Source organism: Acinonyx jubatus, chromosome A1 (genome assembly GCF_027475565.1).
Source record: "Acinonyx jubatus isolate Ajub_Pintada_27869175 chromosome A1, VMU_Ajub_asm_v1.0, whole genome shotgun sequence".
Classification (NCBI taxonomy): Eukaryota; Metazoa; Chordata; class Mammalia; order Carnivora; family Felidae; genus Acinonyx; species Acinonyx jubatus.
The window spans coordinates 12,114,033-12,131,793 of record NC_069380.1 but is presented as its reverse complement, the minus strand read 5'-3'; the positions used below and the strand labels follow the sequence as shown (position 1 = coordinate 12,131,793).

Here is a 17,761-nt window from a genome sequence, read left to right as displayed (position 1 = left end):
CGCAGTGCCTAATGCAAGCTTTTCAAACCCTGGGCAACCCGTAGATGTCTGCCGAATAAATCAGTAGGATGAATGCCTCCTACTTCTGAAAGCCAAATGAGAAAGAGCTGAGTGGAGAGAATCAGAAACCGTTGGAACCACTATTTTCTGTTGCAGGCATGTGCACCTTCAACTGTACTCGTAGCACATACAGCTAACAACTCACTTAATCCCCACAACAATGCTGTGAAGTAGGTACTCTGTTACAGATACGGAGACTGAGGCATGCTGAAGTTAACCTATCACAAGGCCACGAAGGTAATCCAAAGTAAAGCTAGGATTTGAATCTTGCTTCTAATACTTCAGGCCATATAATGGCTCCCGTAATGCTGTTTAACAAGATGCTGCATTACAGCTCCTGTAACAGTCTGTATATGTCCTCAAGTAAAGGAGCATTTTCTGAACCAATCAACAGACTGTTTTTAAAAAGTTAATTCATAGGGCGCTGGCATGGCTCAGTCGGTTGAGCGTCCCGACTCTTGATTTCAGCTCAGGTCATGATCTCAACAGCCCTGCATTGGGCTCTGCACTGACAGAGTGGAGCCTGCTTGGGATTTTCTCTCTCTACCCACCTCTCTCTCTCTAGGCCTCCCTCAACTCTCAAAATGAATAAATAAACTTAAAAAAATTAATTTATAAAACCGAGTATATGTATTCAACAAAAGAAGAAACTTAGTTTTACTTAATAGATACGCTGTTAGTTAAGAGCAAATATTCATTTCAAACTCCCCTTTAAAGCAGTAACATTAACCCTGTGCAAAAATAAACTTGTTTTGTTCTAAAGAGATGCACTCTTGGTGAATTTGCTAGGCTTTGAAATTCGGGTCACTTTTTGCTTTTCATTACTTAGAGTATTGGAGGAGTCCTGTCGACTCCAAATATTCATCTAGTCATTAAAACAAGATGGGGAGTTTTTCTCTATTTGGTCTAGTATCTTTTGTTTTGTTTCGTTTTGAAAGTTTAACCTTGAAACTTCAGCGACACCCTTTAGAAAATACCAGTTTATGACATAAAGTTTTGAAATGCATCTTTGAAATTATCTAAATACATATGCAGGAGGTCAAAGACAAGTGGAACAGCTGTTACATAAAATCTCCACTTTCCAAATACCAAGAAGGAAGAGGTGGGAACATGGTCCAGGATTTAACCTTAACTTTGAACTTCCTGACTTGTGTTAGTTTAAGACATCCCTGTAGCATCATTTAAACATAGTTCTGGTGTATGAATAAACTTCCACTTGGAATTTCCTTTTTGAAGTCTGCTGAGAATATAAATCAAAACCATATGAGATGGGTCTTAATCCAGAATGTAAAATAACATGAGAAATGTCAACCCAGAAGTACTCCCTGAAAATACATTCACCAGGATGCACGTTCAGGCAGAATTCTTTATTTAGAATGAAAGCCTCCAGAGAACTGAATTTATTATTTTTAACTCATGATTGTGACATCTGAATTGATAAAGGAAGATACTTTTTAAAGTAATGGCAGTAGGAATGTTTTTCAGCCATCTAGAATGATTGAGAAGGAAATCAGCTGGGTTGGAAAGAGGTTCAAAAGGCATTGTCAAGTGGCAATGCAGATTATAATTTTATTGAAAGCTTATGTAAAACATATAGTAATTTAGCCTATATACATGTACACATCTGCATAACAAAAGAATGAGAGACCATTTGCCAACAAAATGTTAACCTGTGATCGAATTGTGGTGGTTTTGCTTTGCTTTGCTTTGCTTTTTTTCTTCCTTTTTTCTTTCAGGTGTTTCAAATCTTAGGTTTAGATTTTGCCACTTTTCTGTCAGCTTTCACTTAAGAGGGGATTTTTGGTCATTTTTATCTCTTATTCAAGTCTGTTTGTAAGGGAAATAACCCTTTTATACCTGAATTCAGTGAGTATTTGCACAAGCATCTTAGTCAAGACCATAGTATTGACTGCAAGTAATAAAAATTGTTATATGCCCAGAGCTAGTCAGGTAATTAAATTATATTTATAATGGGCGCCTGGGTGGCGCAATCGGTTAAGTGTCCGACTTCCGCCAGGTCACGATCTCGCGGTCTGGGAGTTCGAGCCCTGCATCAGGCTCTGGGCTGATGGCTCAGAGCCTGGAGCCTGCTTCCGATTCTGTGCCTCCCTCGCTCTCTGCCCCTCCCCCGTTCATGCTCTGTCTCTCTCTGTCCCAAAAATAAATAAACGTTGAAAAAAAAATTAAAAAAAAAAATTATATTTATATTTTATAAGGTAGAGCTGCCTGGACCTCCATTTAGAAGTGCTTATGTGTTTGGAGGACGTATTTTTCTGCCATTTCTTACTGTGTTCTTAAACTTAAAATCTGAAGTGACAGTAATTATTAAGGCCCAGAGTTCTTTAAAATTTGAAGTTATTTACTATCCATACTAAACTATTAAAGATTTAAAAACTTTTACTGTGTTTTAAACTTTTTTAAAGTTTTATTTATTTAGTAAATAAATTTATTTAGTAAGTAAAGCTCCAGCATGGGGCTCAAACTGACGAACCTTGAGATCATGACCTGAGCCAAAGTCGAGTCACACGCTCAACTCACTGAGCCACCCAGGTGCCCCCATGTTTTAAACATTTAAAATTCTTTACAGTGTATGTAACTTTTTAAAACCTATTTGATTGCATTTGTGGTATATTTATGGGATGCCTCAATTGACTTCAATATCAGTATGCCATGTGGTTGGATCATAGAATGACACAGTCATTAATGTATCACTGTGTCTGATGAAAAAAGGGGGGGGGGACTCCAATGTACAAGTTGTTTCCCACCTCTTTGGTCTGAATCTTAACCCCCTCCTTCCCAAATGAGTAAAGCTATTTCAATGACCTAACCTGTTTTAAATTGCTTTCTGTTTTAAATTGTAATGTCAATGTCTACTAATGATTTACAAAATAAGAATCCCAATACTTTGAGAACAAACCTCTGAGTTCAGTGATAGCTTTGGCTTTGAAGAACAGGGAGAAAAAAGATGAATCCACAGCTGAAAACCTAATAACACAATTTCTTGAATCTGGCTACTGATTTTCTGAGACAAGTGCTAATATGTTTAGAAAATCATTCACAGAATGAGTGCCATTGCAGACAAGTAGAAAACATTCTAGAGGACTGGCAAAGGCACTTTGAAAAATTTGCAGTAAATATTTTATCCCAGCGCATATTTCCTAGTAAATATTTAAAAATAAAAAATACACACCTGCATACACTATCAAGTTTTATATATATATATAGTCAGATAATAAAATTACACTTGAGTTGTATACATCTTTTCTTGGGATTAAATTAAGCAAACACTAGTTTTGATTGATCCACATGTTCCAACTGGTGAGAAATTAAGTGCACAAAATTTTGAACTGGCTGTCAGTAGCTCAGGTGATTGTTTCGTATGGCCAGCCCTACAAAGAGTGAAAGACCTGAAAAAACTCTGTAGGGTTCTTGGAGTTATTTTATCAGGAGAGTCTCCATGCTCCTTCTGATGCCTGCATGGTAGAATTTTCCCTGATATCACAAGAGCTTCTGGTGTAATTGGAGTACCCAGAGCTATAAGAGTTGGGCTAAGCAACTGAAATAGCAGATAAGCCTTTGTAAGTGTAGACATTCAGATATATCTGAAAATAGAGAAGGGGTTTGAGTCCCTAAAGGCATGCGTAGTTTTTTTAACGTTAAAAATTTAAAGCAAAATAGGATAGAAGAGTACCTGTCCAAAGCCAAGAAACCTGACTTCCTAGCGGTGGTCGGACTTGTCCAAAGCAGTTGCTTTTCCCCAGACAAAAAGTCATCGTCATGGCAGTGAATATGCAGGGACCCTTCTGATACTACCAGTTTGCCGGACCTTGAGGAAGTTAGAGCCTCTGCTCATGAGAACCAGCATCAAGTCAGCTACCTTGGACTCCTATTCTTCACCTTTCCAAGAGAAGCCAAAGAAACCAAGATAGAAAAATCATCTCCAGAATCTCACACCCTTGTCCCAAGAAAGGCTATTTAAGACTTTATTATCCTGGTGGGTCAGTATGGAGATACTTTGGCCAAAGCCTGAAAATTATGACCTTCTTTCTAATTTTCTGTTCCCCTTCCTTGCATTTCAGTTGCTTAACTGACTCCGCCATGAAGAATCTCTTGGGATTTAGTGGTAGGCAGTGGCTCCACAAGTTCAAAAAAGCTGGGGATGTTCATATGCTTGTGTCTGCATGCAGCCTCCTTGAGAAATACCACAAGCGCCTGATGGGAACAATCTGTACAAAATGAAAGGAGAGAATGAAGAGCTACTCTGCCTCATGGAAAACTTGAGTCAAAACAATCTGGTTAGGAGCTATTTGGCTGGCAGAGCGTATACTTTCTGCTTTCTTTTTCTTTGAGATTGATTGGGGTGGGATTGTAAATTTTCTTTTTCTTTCTGGTTTTTGTGTGTGTCTGTGTGCTCTTAGGAATATGAGCATAAGGAATAGTATTTATATTCCTGAAGACTTCCCTTGTTCAGTCGCACCTGAACTTTTGATTTTCTGTGGTGTGCGTATGTGAGAGAAAAAGTGTGTGTGTCTGTGAATATGGGTGCGCTCACACACTCGACACATGTAGCTGCATGTAAGTAAGGATCGTGAAAGGATTCTTTTCATTTTTTTAATTCACAGAGGCCATGCACTGTAGGCAGGAAAGCAGAATTCCGAGCAGAAATGATTCCTGATACTGATTGTGTTCACTTCTAGAGCACACTAATAACAGATATCCAGCAACAGCTTCAAGTTGAAATAAAGGTCCATAGGCTTTCTCTCTAGAATGGGTATCTAGCCCTGCGTTAAATTAGTTTAAGCTAGATTATCCTCTGTAGCAAGTTGTCCCCCATGTTGTAGTGGCATAAAACAACGGAAGTTTATTTCTTGCTCAATTGCGTGTCAGCAGCTAGTCTGCTGTGGCTTTGTTCCCTGTGTCATCATTCCAGGACCCAGGTTCAAGGAATAACATGTCTGAGACCTACTAGCCTCGTGAGAAAAGGAAAAGAGTAGGAAAACTGAAAGAACTAGATGACAGCTTTTGAAGCGTTTTGCTTGAAACTAGTATACATTGCTTCTGCTCACATTTCATTGGCTAAAGTGGGTCACGTGGCCAGAGCTGGCCAGCAATGGGATGGGAAGTAAATGCTTCCCAGTTGGAGGAGAACTGCAAGTTCTGCAACAACTGGAAAGAGCAGGGAATCATCGTCAGTGTTTAAGAAAATGTGTGTGTGTGTGTGTGTGTGTGTGTGTGCGCGCTTTCATTATAAATTTAAAAATTAAATACATTAGTAATAAATTAAGACTAAATTACATATACAGTGTAGGATTGCCCCCAACAAGGCAGGTTAAAAACCAGGAAAAAGACTGGTTAAAAACAACTCTCGAGTGACTAGGAATAGACCTACCATTCAGGTGTTGAATTTGCTTGATCCTCTTTTACTCTGATAGAAATTATTTTTAAGTGACTAGATTTGCTATGAATCCAGCTTGCAGAAGGTCTTTCAAGGCCTGAGGAATAAGGCTAGTGTAAGAACTGGCAGTGGAATAGTGTGTCCCAACACGTGTGTGATTCTTGCTTCAGGTAAAATGTACACATAAACACAACCATGAATCTCCACCTTATCTGTGTATAACGTGGTGTCATAGGAATATATGCATCTTCCAGATTTTTTCTTCTATTGTTCTGTATCAGCTGACAAAAAGATACATTGCTACACATTAAGGAAATAGTTGCCTTAAAAAAAAGGCACTGAATGGAAAATAAAATGGATGTTTCCAAGTTAGTTCACTGATTTGAATATTCAGTGATTAATAATCTTAAATTTATCCTAAATAATTTTTTTAGAATATAAGGGAAAGAAAATGATATGCATATTAGAAAAATTATAATTGGTAAACATTTAAGACTTACTCAGGCCTTTTACACATCGCAGTAAACTTATTATATAATTCAAAGAGTGCAAAAAAGAAGTATCCTGTCACCATGATGTGAAACCTAAATCAGTCTTGATTACATAACTTGATATTTAATCCTGTACCTGTGATTAAGGTTATAAAGCACTCTTGGGAGAAGGATTGGGGTGGTCATGTATGGATCTATGTAATTTTAATTATTGCATCATTCATATCTATATATAGACGGGATGGACACTCTGGCATTGATTTTAACAAAACTAGTGTAGTGTATGGCCAAATAAATAACCTTCAGTAAGTAAGGACTTCGCTTGAGAAATTCCAAGTGAAGACCAAAGAGTCATTTGTCTTAAGTAGTACACTAATGATGAAGCTAACTCAGCCATATAAATTAATCTAAGCCAACAACCATGAGTGTGTTGAAATGTTAATACCTTTGATAGACTTATAGTGTTAATTGCACCCACTGTAGACATCTTGTGGTGGTTGAGTCACTCATAATCTTCCAGAAACAGGGTGCCCACCATGTTAGCCAATTTAAACGGAAAAACAAAGCACCTACTTTTCTAAATCACATGGAGACCCACGATGCCTCCCCCCTACCCCCCACTTCTCTTGAGTATTTTAATGAACATTTAAGAAAGAAGACCTACTTAAATTGGAGCCAGTGTGACCACTGAAATTCCAGGAGATTTGTAAGAACAACATATGCCTGTATATATTGATTTCATAAACCTTTCACGGTAGACCAGGTTCCTTCTAGCCAGCTAGCTTTCTGATAATAATAAAATTTAATTTGGCCTTAATTTGAATTTTTGATCATTTAGAAAGAATAGTATTCCTTTGGGTTAGCTATGGAAAAAGCATTTGCTGTGCCGAGAATAACGTAAACCAAAAAATGTACTTAAAACGTTTAGCTAGGAGAACACACTGTTCCCAAGCACTCTAGAAACACCAGTTTAAAAATTCAATGAGATTGTAACATGAGAGGAGGCCTGCCAGCCTGGGCAGCAAATTTGCTGTGCTCAAAATAACCCCTTACTTGACCAGAGCCCTCCAGAACCTTATCTACCTGACTATCCAAACATCACTGCATGGTGTTTCTTTAAAGAAACAGCTTGTAAATCTCTTAACTCACATAGACTTCCAGCCTTCTCCACAACCAGTCTGTATTGGTGAAGTCTTACTGAACTGTTTTCTCTTGGCTACCTTGATTTTATAACCTCCCAGCAGTGATTAACAATTGGCAGTATTCAAGAATCAAGTATTTTAAAAAAATAAGGATCATTCTCAAAACAGAGTAAATTTCCCATTTTTGCCAACAATATCATTATGTGGAAAAATATTCACAATGTATTACTATGTGAAAATAGGTAGTCAACCAAAGATACTACAACGATTACCATTTTGATAAATAACATACACTAAATTATGTGTTAGTAATGGGACAAGAGTTGACCTTTTTCTTTCATTGTGCCTTTTTGTGTTTTTTGTAAGTTTTCAACACTGAGCTGTGAAACTAAGAAATAATATAATATCGTTTAAAACCAGTGTTTTAACAGATGTTAAACAATGTTTAACAGGCCGTGGTTAGTTTCCACTTTGTTCTCATGCCCGTTGATTGGCAGCTTCCTAGGCACCCAGGGAGACAGCCTCCCTCTACTGCATCTGCTCTCAACAGAGGCCACATCATGTTCTAAGCACGTAGGAAAGGAAGCTAAGGCAGAGTGAGTGACTTTCCCTCAAGTAGAATAACAGACAGGTGGCAGGAGAGTATGCCCAGCACCAAAGAATTTTCTGGATTTACTGAGTGAAAAGGTGTGCTTGGTCTTTGCACAGATCAAGCTATCAGTTGTTAAACTGGATATCTCCCTTTTCAACCAGTTGATTTCGGCCCCCAAACAACTGTTGACTTAAAATCCTGAAGCTCCTTGGTCTCCTTGAACTAAAGGGAGTGGGGGTGTTCTTAAGGAGTAGGTCATGCCCGTTTGGGTGGTGGTGATAGGACCAAGGAATGTGGTTGGGGTGACCAGGACTGTCTGCCCCACCTAAACTAAGTAGAAGAATCTCCTAACAGGAGACTTTACAAGAGGTTCTATTATCTGAAGAAGCGGGGCGGGGGGGGGGGGGGGGGATACTGAGCAGGCAAAAATAGGTACCCACTATAGAGTTAAAGAGAAATGAGTTTTACATATAATAATTGCAGAAATTCTGATGAAATCCTATCATGCTGTGGAGTCAAACAGATTGAATTTTCTCAGGTAATGTAATGTGGTAACTGCAGTAGAGATCAGTAGGCCAGTCTGTCCAAGGTCATTCTGTTCTATCTACCCCACACTTCAGCTTTCTACAAACTTGCAGCAACTTGATGCTTTGCTTTGTTTCCCTGGAACTGCCACAGGGACAGGTATGGGTTGCAAATAGAGAACAAATAAAACTGTAAACACATGATTTGAATGGCCCTTAAAGCTTTCACATAATATTATGCTGGCTAGCAGGAGCACAGTTAGAGATTTTCACACTCTCCTCAAACGTCATTTAAATCTCATGACCATTTAAATCTCATGACGTAGGTCTTGGTGACATGATGACCCTGGCAATGATGGTTCCTTTTGAATTTTCTAAGATTTTTGGCCACTGCAAGGGTAATATGCCCTTAGCATTAGCATCTGGCTGATGGGTGTTAGTAGGGGCTGTGGGGACTCAGTAGAAATTGTAAGGGCTTTTTTCCCCCAGCTCAACTTGATGGGCAACGTCAAATTTGACAGTGGTTAAGTATGTCTGATTATTTCGTGTCTTTGCTTTGTCACTAGGGTGTAAACTAGAGTTTGTTTGCCCTTAGAGTTTGAGATACCAAGGTGCTGGGCCTACAGCTAGAGCAGAAGGGATATTGGAGAGACATTGCAGAAGTAGAAGCAAGTTGGGTGTGCAGGAGTGATGGCAAGGAGCATCCACCATGGCTGGGATGTGGCTTCTTCTCGGTTATTATGAACTAACTGCCATCTTTGTTGGATTTGACTCTGAGACTTAAAGGCTAAATGCCTCCCCAGTTTAAAAATCAGTTTATTTAAGGGTCTGATTTAGCTGGATTCTGGTTAAGATGTGATTATTCATGTTTACATATTCATAGAATCTCAGTTCATTATCTTTGTTGCTCTTGTGAAAAAATAAACTGAAGTTAGAGAAGAACCTTTTAAATAAAATCTCCTAGGCTAGCCTGAAGCTCGTTCCACTGTCCAACGAGAGTCTTCAGTTCCAAAGGGAATTTTCCTATAAGGACCCCTGCTGCCCGCCTCTCATTGTCCTAACTACTTCAGGGTCCGGTGGAGGGTCCACTTTTTTATAAGCTCACTTCCCACCCCCCTTTGAGTTTTCTGTGTTGTAGAACCCCTGCCTTCTAGGTCCCCTCCATTTGGTCTTCATGGTCTGTCTCTCTGGGGTTCTCCTGCTTAACACTGCATTTTGAGAGTAGTGAAAGTAATAGACAAAAGGCAGACTATTCATGTAGTTTCAACAGAAAATTCAGAATTCTGTGCTTCTCTTTAAGACTGCTGGCTCATAATTAAGTTTAGACAGTATCCAGGAATTAGATATTTCCTCCTTATTAATCATTGCACTATACTGAAAGAGAAAGAAACTCTGAAGTTTGAAAATTTAGAAGGCAACAGTCTATCTATGACTCAGTAATAACCGACCACATTTTCCACGTTACATCCAGAATGTGCATTTTCTACTTCCTCTGAAATACTTGTGTGATTTTCAAAGCAGAAGCCTTCACATAAGGACTCTCAAAGGAGTACTCATAAGCCTGTTAAGCCCTATAGTAATTGCCCTTTGTATCTTCCCAAAGAAAACCCATGTTAGCCTACAGTACAGTTCAGCTGAGTGTCCATTTTGAACAGTACTTGTGGATCTCAGAGACATCCCTCCTGAGCAAAATGCTTTCCAAGGCTTTTATTTCCAGCTTGGTGCCCCGAGTATTTCTGAATGGTGCCTGCGTGGCAGGAACAAGTACATAGGTCTGTGCTGGTAGCAATTATGTAAAAAATCCTCATGCTGAACAAAAAACCCAAGATTTAGAAATTGTCAATCACTAGAATGGCAGTGGATTGGGGGATGCCTCTGAAATGCCCTGAATTTAATGTGAAATCTCAGTCTATGTCCAACCAGATCCATGGGATGGGAATGAAAGTGTTTGCTCTTTCATATGGGGCCTGTGCAAAATCTGGCCTTTGATGTGTTTGCCTAACATCTATCATATATATAGCTCTGTCACAATAAACATTATGCTGCACAGACATTTTTTCCCCGAATTCAGTGCATAGATGCTGTGCTCTCAATGTTAGGTCTAGAGGCTCGAGCCCGCAGCTGATGTTAGTGTAGCTCATTTTTGTGCCGTTGTCCCAAGAACACCCTGTACTCTCGGCTTTTGCTATGGGGAGAAGTGAGCCTCAGAGTAAATGGAAATACAATGACCTGACCGGGCTCCATCCCAACAGCAGAGGAAGAGGGCTGGGTAGAAACCTGTTAAAACAGACTGTTTAATTTTGTTTGGAGAAACTGGACTTTTGACAGATGAACTTCTTTTCCCTCGCATTTGTATTTGTCTAACAGAGCTGTGGTTGGGAATTGATCCAGGATTCACAAGGTCAAAAAGTGACCTGGTTCACATACTATAGACTCTTCCCACCTCACCCCACAGCTTCTCCAAGCAGGTGGTCCCGTGCGTGGTTGGGGTGTCCACACTGAATGGTCACCCAAAGGACATATCAGCCTTTTGGATTCAGCCCTCAGAGATTATAGCAGCCCCATCAAACTTGCCTCGGTTCTGGATAACCAGCTTTGCTTTTCCATGCTCCACTCTGCAGCTTGAAATCATTCGGATGTGTGTGATGAATGAACATCTTGTTGGAAGGCATTGGGAATTAAAGCCATCAGAAAAATTAAAGAAATAGCAATACACTGGATTTTTGTAATACCTTTCTTCATGAGAAAATACATTTTCATGGACCATCCAGCTGTATTCTTTCTTTCATTAGCCCAAGAGTGAAAGAATAAAGGAAGGTTGAATGAGTATACTTAGCCTTCTCTTTAAACTTTAAAAGTTTTTTAAAAAATTCATTTAAAAAAAGGATCATAAGGAAGTGTTTCTTCCTTCTCTGTAGTCCCTTGGCTCCCTGGTATATAAATAAGACGTTTTTCCCTGCCTGAAACTCAGCCTTTGTGTTCTGTAATCTGTGGTTTTGTTATTATCCAAATACTTGTGGATCTACATTGAAGATAATCTTAATAGGCACATAAGTACCTTTGTGATACCTGCTCATTTTACACCCATTTCTGGTAGGTCTACTGAGACAGACTTGCCTGAGAACAATTTTGCTTTGTAACGAGTACAGTGCTCACCAGTTTCTCCTTGATTGAGAAGGTAGAGTGCTAGCGTGTGGCTGCTGGACTCAACGCATTTCCCTTTCTTGTATTTTTCAGAAATCGAGGCGAAGGAAGCATGCGACTGGCTCCGTGCTGCTGGGTTCCCACAATACGCTCAGTTGTATGAAGGTAGGTTGGCCTTCCCTTCACTCTTTGTAAAGAGAATTAATTCAAACTGAACCTCGCATATCCTGCGGTGTGTTTTGTACTTCCAAAGCTTTTCTCCGCCGGTTTCCTTTGCTGTCTCTTTCCCTCAGCCTTTGCAGTCCCAGGGTGTAGACCGATGCCAATTTAGACACGAGTGCTGCTGCCCAGGCCTACCTGACATTCCGCTCTACACCGCTTCTCACTTCTTTACCTTCTGCTTCTTCTCTCTTCACGGTCAACCCCGACTCTGCCTTTTCCTTCCAGCATTCTACCTTCAGCAGCTTTCTTTGTTCCTATTCTGATTGAGGTATAATTGACAAACGGCGTTACATTGGCGTTGGGTATACACCACAGTGACTCGACAGTTCTGTACATCACACAGTGCTCGCCGCACTCCGTGTAGTCACCATTGTCACCATGCAGTGCTGTCGTCGTATTATTCTACGTATTTCCTTTGTGGTGCTTTGATTAGTAACAGCTCTCTTGCACTTCTGCCTTACTCTTCTTCCTTGTTTTTTTTTTTTCTGTACTACTCTCTGATTTCTTGAAAGTGCAATAAATGAGTTGTTGATAACTTTCCTGAAAATCACAAAACTAGTTGTCTTGAGACCTTCCTTCCGTTCTGTTTAAATGAAAAAAAAATTAAGACACAATATGGAGAAGAAGTTATTTGGGGGGATTTGAAGTGAGATGTTTATTGCCAGCATCATACTTCTTCCACTGATGTTTTATTTGGCACTTAATAAACTTAATTACCTGTATCTTACTCATCCCTGAAACTATAACCAAGGCTACGAACTACTTCTTGGATTGTCCAGAATAGTGAATTAGGATCCTAATGGTAAACAGATGGAGCACTCAAGATGGTCTGAGGAGGACTTATTTCTAAAAATGTTTATTACAAAAGTGTGGGTAGGATATGAGAAACCAGGAGGAACCATACAGGTGCCCAGAGTTCATAGCCACAGAGCTGCCACTGCTGTAGGCCCAAAGGGACGGGCAGAGGGAGCGCGTGCCAGAAACCAGGACAAGAGAGGATCCCTAGAGCAAAGGACACAGCTGGTGGTGAGTGATAACCAGGAGGGTAAATGCCCTGACCTTGCACTCCTGCTCCCCTCCATCTCCAGCCAGGGCTCCCTGTTGGCCAAACACAAAAGGAAACCAAGGAAAATGGGTCCCCTCGAATGCCATCCTCACTGGTGACCCTCGGCGCACAAGGCAGGGTATAAAAAAGTGGAGAGTGGATCTGTAGGGCTAAACAAAGGATATCTAGAACATTAAACAGCATTGAGTTCTCTTCCTGATGGTGTAAAATCTATGCAGGATAGAAAGAAGCAACAAAATTAACCCATAGTCACTGGTGACTCTCATTCACTCACCTGGAAGCTCAGTTTTATATGTATGTGTGTGTGTGTGTGTGTGTGTGTGTGTGTGTGTATGTGTGTGTGTGTGTGTATACATATGCATATACATATAACATATATATACACATATACATATATACATATATATACATATATATATATATATATATATATATATATATATATATATACAGACACACACACACACACACACATAAAACCCTTAGTCTACTTCTGTAACTTAAATTCAGTGGATGAAGGAGAGCATATCTCAAAATGTGCTTTGAAGTCTAGAGTCTCTGACTCAAGTTTTTATAAAGGAGGGTTTGATAATTTTGGTCTAAAGAACGCTACTCCCACCCCCTCCAATTTACTGATGATGAGAGAGAGGCCCAGAGGTTAAATGACTTTTTCAACATTAAAAGGCAGAGGAATCAGAATTAAAATCGTAGTCTCTTAAGTCTTAATGCAGTGTGTTTTCTCCTATGATGTGAACTCTCTTTGTAAACTCAAAATACCTTGCAATTTATTTATTTTTGTTATTTTTTAAATGTTTATTCATTTTTGAAAGACAGAGAGACACAGAGCACAAGCAGGGGTGGGGCAGAGAAAGAGGGGGACACAGAATCCAAAGCAGGCTCCAGGCTCCGAGCTGTCAGCACAGAGCCCGATGTGGGGCTCGAACCCACGAACCATGAGATCATGACCTGAGCTGAAGTCGGATGTTTAACCTACTGAGCCACCCAGGTGCCCCAGAATACCTTGCAATTTAAATAGGAAGTGTCTACAAATGGCTAAGAAGTAAATTAAATTTCTTCTCTTTAGATAGAATCAGTTAGTTGAATATCTTGCTGATACTCTAAAGTGACTCACGATTTTGCTACAAAAGAAAACATTTGAGGCCATTGAGCTTTGGTTATTTTTGGAAATTTCCTTTCTAGAGAAAAAGAATATGCCATAAGTAAAAGGTGCCTGTCAAGTTGTATTTAAGCCATGTGCATTGAATAAATATAATAAGAAAGAGCAAATACTTACATGGAACATACTGTGTGCCAGGTCCTGCTGAGAGCACTTTACCTATAACCACTTATTTAATATTCTTAGCACTATAGGTTAAGTATTATAATTATCATCATCCCCTTTTTACATATGGGGAAACACAAGCCCAGAAGAGGTTAGGTAAGTTGTACTCAGTTCTACATCTAGAGATTAGCAGTGCCGGGACTCAAAGCCAAGGCAACTGGGCTGTGGTGTCTGTGTTTCTCATTACTACACACACTCCCTCTCGAGCAGAACAAGACAGTCTTCATTCCAGCACCATCTGGAATTCACTCACATTACTTTTATCACCAGAAGAGATTGTTTCTATTTCCAACTCACATTAAGATTTAGATACCTTTAGATTTATTATGACTGGCAAGGTGGAGGAAGTGCAAAGTATAAAATGAGAAAGAGAAAGAATGGCAGGATAGTGGTAATGATTTGACATTGTCTGTTAGGTCTGACCATGGCCTCTATTAGAATGATCCCCAGATTTTCATCTCTGTGAATAAGGTACCTACCAATAACACTGCATCTTGAGCGTGGCCCTTGACCTCCAAAGTTGGCATGAATAGTCAGTCTGTGGGAGAAAAATCATGATGCTGGAATTTATCTCTTTGGATAGAATCAGTTGTTTGAGTATTTTGCTGATACTCTGAAGTGGCTCAAGATTTTGCTACAAAAGAACACATTTGTGGCCACTGAGTTTCGGATATTTTTGGAAATTTGTTTTCTAAAGAAAAAAAAATCTTCCAAATTAAGTGTTTCATGAACTGATCAAGATAAAAGTCAGTGATGTTAAGTGTGAGAGTATAAAAACTCTTCATATAGATAGGCTAATGTCTGTGATTATGATGAACCACAAAAATGCAGGCACTTAATATTCACTCCTATCCAAGGACCTCTTTTATATCCTTCAAAGCACTTATTTGATAAAACTAAAACTGCCTACTATCTTAAACATTACCAACACACCCAATGATGGGAAAGCAACTGCCAGGACCAGTCATGTGTACAGAAACATGGTGGTCGAAAGATATTGGTGCCCATTCAGATAAAAACAAGACTCATAATCTCCCTTGTTTCTCTCTTTCTCTTTTTTCAGATTCCCAATTTCCCATCAACATTGTGGCTGTCAAGAATGATCATGAGTTTCTTGAAAAGGACCTTGTAGAACCTCTTTACAGGTAAATTAGGTGAAATATTTTTGTTAGTTTCAATTGTGCAGTCTCCAATAGGTGTCACTGTAGTGAGGGGCAAGTTCAATGACTCCATCATAAGTATTTATTGAGTGCCTACTATATGCCAGGCATGGGTCCAGGTTCTACCACAGTGAGCATGATTGGTTCCTGGTTTCATGAAGCTTCAATCCTAGTCACAGGCTTCAGAAAATACCTTGAGAAAAAGAAAAAGAGAGTCAGTGAGAGAAAAAGAGAATAACAGGGAGATGTTAACTCAGAGACTGTTCAGTGCCATGAAAAAACTAAGATGACTCCATAGACTGTGGTGATTGGGGTCAGGGATGGATTGGTTAGCAGGGGAGGCCACAGCATGAGTGGACAGAGTAGGTCCCGAAAAACTCCATGAGTATGTCAAACTTGGCTGTATTTTTTGCAAAGTCAAGTGATTATATGAGCAAACTAGAAGATATAAGCTCAAGTGATTATATCAGCAACCTGAAATATTTAGTCTTTGCTATGTGATAGATGCTAGATAAATATAAAGATGTAAATGAGGAATTCCCTCTCCTCAAAGGATTTATAATCTGGTTGGAGAAGTCTAGTTGAAGAAATAAAGCATGAATACATGAACAGATAAGTAACAATTGTAATTTGAGTGATAGGAAATGATGCCAATGTAACCAGTATCCACGAACAATTAAATGCTGCATGAGAGACAGTATGTGTCTGTAGGAATTTGAAATTTCTTAACGAAGGCCCTGGAGAGAGGTCAGGGATGGAGATAAATAGTAGTTACAGGAGGTGAGTCATTTTTCCATGGCCACACAGCTAGTTAGGAGTTGAGTTGACCTTAAAACGCGGTACTTACAGTTTTCAATCCAGTGTTCATTCTAGCACATTCTGCATAGACATAGAAGGATGGTAGTTTAATCAGAAAGCAATGATGAGCAAAACTTTTTTCAAGTTAAGAGAGACCGGGGCAACTGGGTGGCTCAGTCGGTTAAGCATCCGACTTCGGTCTGGGAGTTGGAGGCCCGCATCGGGCTCTGAGCCTGGAGCCTGCTTCAGATTCTGTGTCTCCCTGTCTCTCTGCCCCCACCCCCTGCCCCACTCATTCTCTGTCTCCCTTGCTGTCAAAAATAGCTAAAGATAAAAACAAAGATAAGAGAGACCAAGGTATGTTAGGACAGTGCGTAAATAACCTTAGACTTTCTGAGTCTTCAGACATACATATTTTTGTATCTGCTCTGTGGTTCCTATATGAAGAAAAAATAGATTTGCATTAAGAATTGATCTCTGAATGTTTAAGGAAAATAGTACTGTGGGTTTGCTTAAGTGTGTAAAAGAGCAAAGAACTCTTGAAATCACAAATTAGAGGAACAGGCTATTTGGACTAGAAAACAAATAATGGCACAAAATGAATGGCACAAAATGCCCTTTGTGAGCGTTTATGAGAGGAATGGATGGTTTGATTGCAACTTTTTAAAGGTCATGCATTGGAAAAGAAGTGTTTTCTCTTCAGGATGTCTGAGGTACACCCCAAGCAAGAGCGTTTCCCTTCTCAGGAGATTTCACTCAAACCAGAACTATTCCAATAGCACTTCCTTCTGAGTTTTCCCTCTCGGTGTTAACCAAGGAGACTTTTACTAGCTGGCATTAAAAAAAATAAGTAATTTTTGTATCTTAATTATGTTATATTGCATTATCATTTTTCCCCATATGCTTTCTTTAAGTCAAAGTGTCATATATACGTACAAACTAAAATTCACTATTTTGAGTGAACAGTTTTTGAGAATTGACGAATGCCTGTAGACATGTAACTGCCACCACAACCAAGATAAAGAACAGCTCCATCACCCCCCAAAATTCCCTGGTTCCCCTTTATCATCAGCCTCTAACCCTACCCCCAAACCCCTGGCAACCACTGATCTTGTTTTTGTACCTGTTGTTTTGCCTTTTCCAGAATACCATATAAATGAAATCAAACAATATGTAGCCTTTTGAGCCTGGCTTCTTTTACTTGGTGTACTACATTTAAGATTCATCCATGTTGTTGGTGTGTCAATCAGTACCATTACTGGGTAGTATTACATCGTATGGCATTCTACATTGTCCATTCACCAGCTGGAGGATGTTTGAGTTGTCATCAGTTTTGGTGGTCATAAAGCAACTATAAACATTCATATTCAGGGTTTTGTGTGAATGTAAGTGTTCATTTCTTTTAAGTAAAATCCTAGGAATGGGATTGCAGGGTCCATTTGATAACTGTATCTTAACTTCTTAAGAAATCACCAGGCTTTTCAAAAGTGATCATATCACTTTGTATTTTCACCAACAATGTATCAGAATTCCAGTAGCTCCACATCTTTGCCACCACTTGGTGCTGTCACTTTTTGTTTTGTTTGTTATTGAGGTATAGTTGACACACAACGTTGCATTAGTTTCAGATGTACTGCATGGTGATTCAACAAGTCCATACATTACACCATGCTCATCACAAGTGTAGCTACTAACTGTCACCATATAACACTATTACAATACCATTGATTATAGTCCCTATGCTATGCCTTTCATCCCCATGGCATGTATTGTTTGTTTTGTTTGTAGCCATTCTAGTAGGTGTCTACAGTTATTAACTCATTAG

General features: G+C 39.4%; 1 protein-coding gene across 10 annotated transcripts in view; it reads left to right on the top strand.

Annotated features, from left to right (window-relative positions):
- Positions 1-17,761, top strand: part of STARD13 (StAR related lipid transfer domain containing 13) — a 537,950-nt gene that overhangs the window by 461,394 nt on the left and 58,795 nt on the right. For all 10 annotated transcript variants that reach the window (XM_015070990.3, XM_053214230.1, XM_053214222.1 and 7 more), the window contains 2 exons: positions 11,442-11,513; positions 15,042-15,123. In XM_015070990.3, the coding sequence (XP_014926476.2) occupies positions 11,442-11,513; positions 15,042-15,123 (154 nt within the window). The remainder of the gene's footprint in view (positions 1-11,441; positions 11,514-15,041; positions 15,124-17,761) is intronic.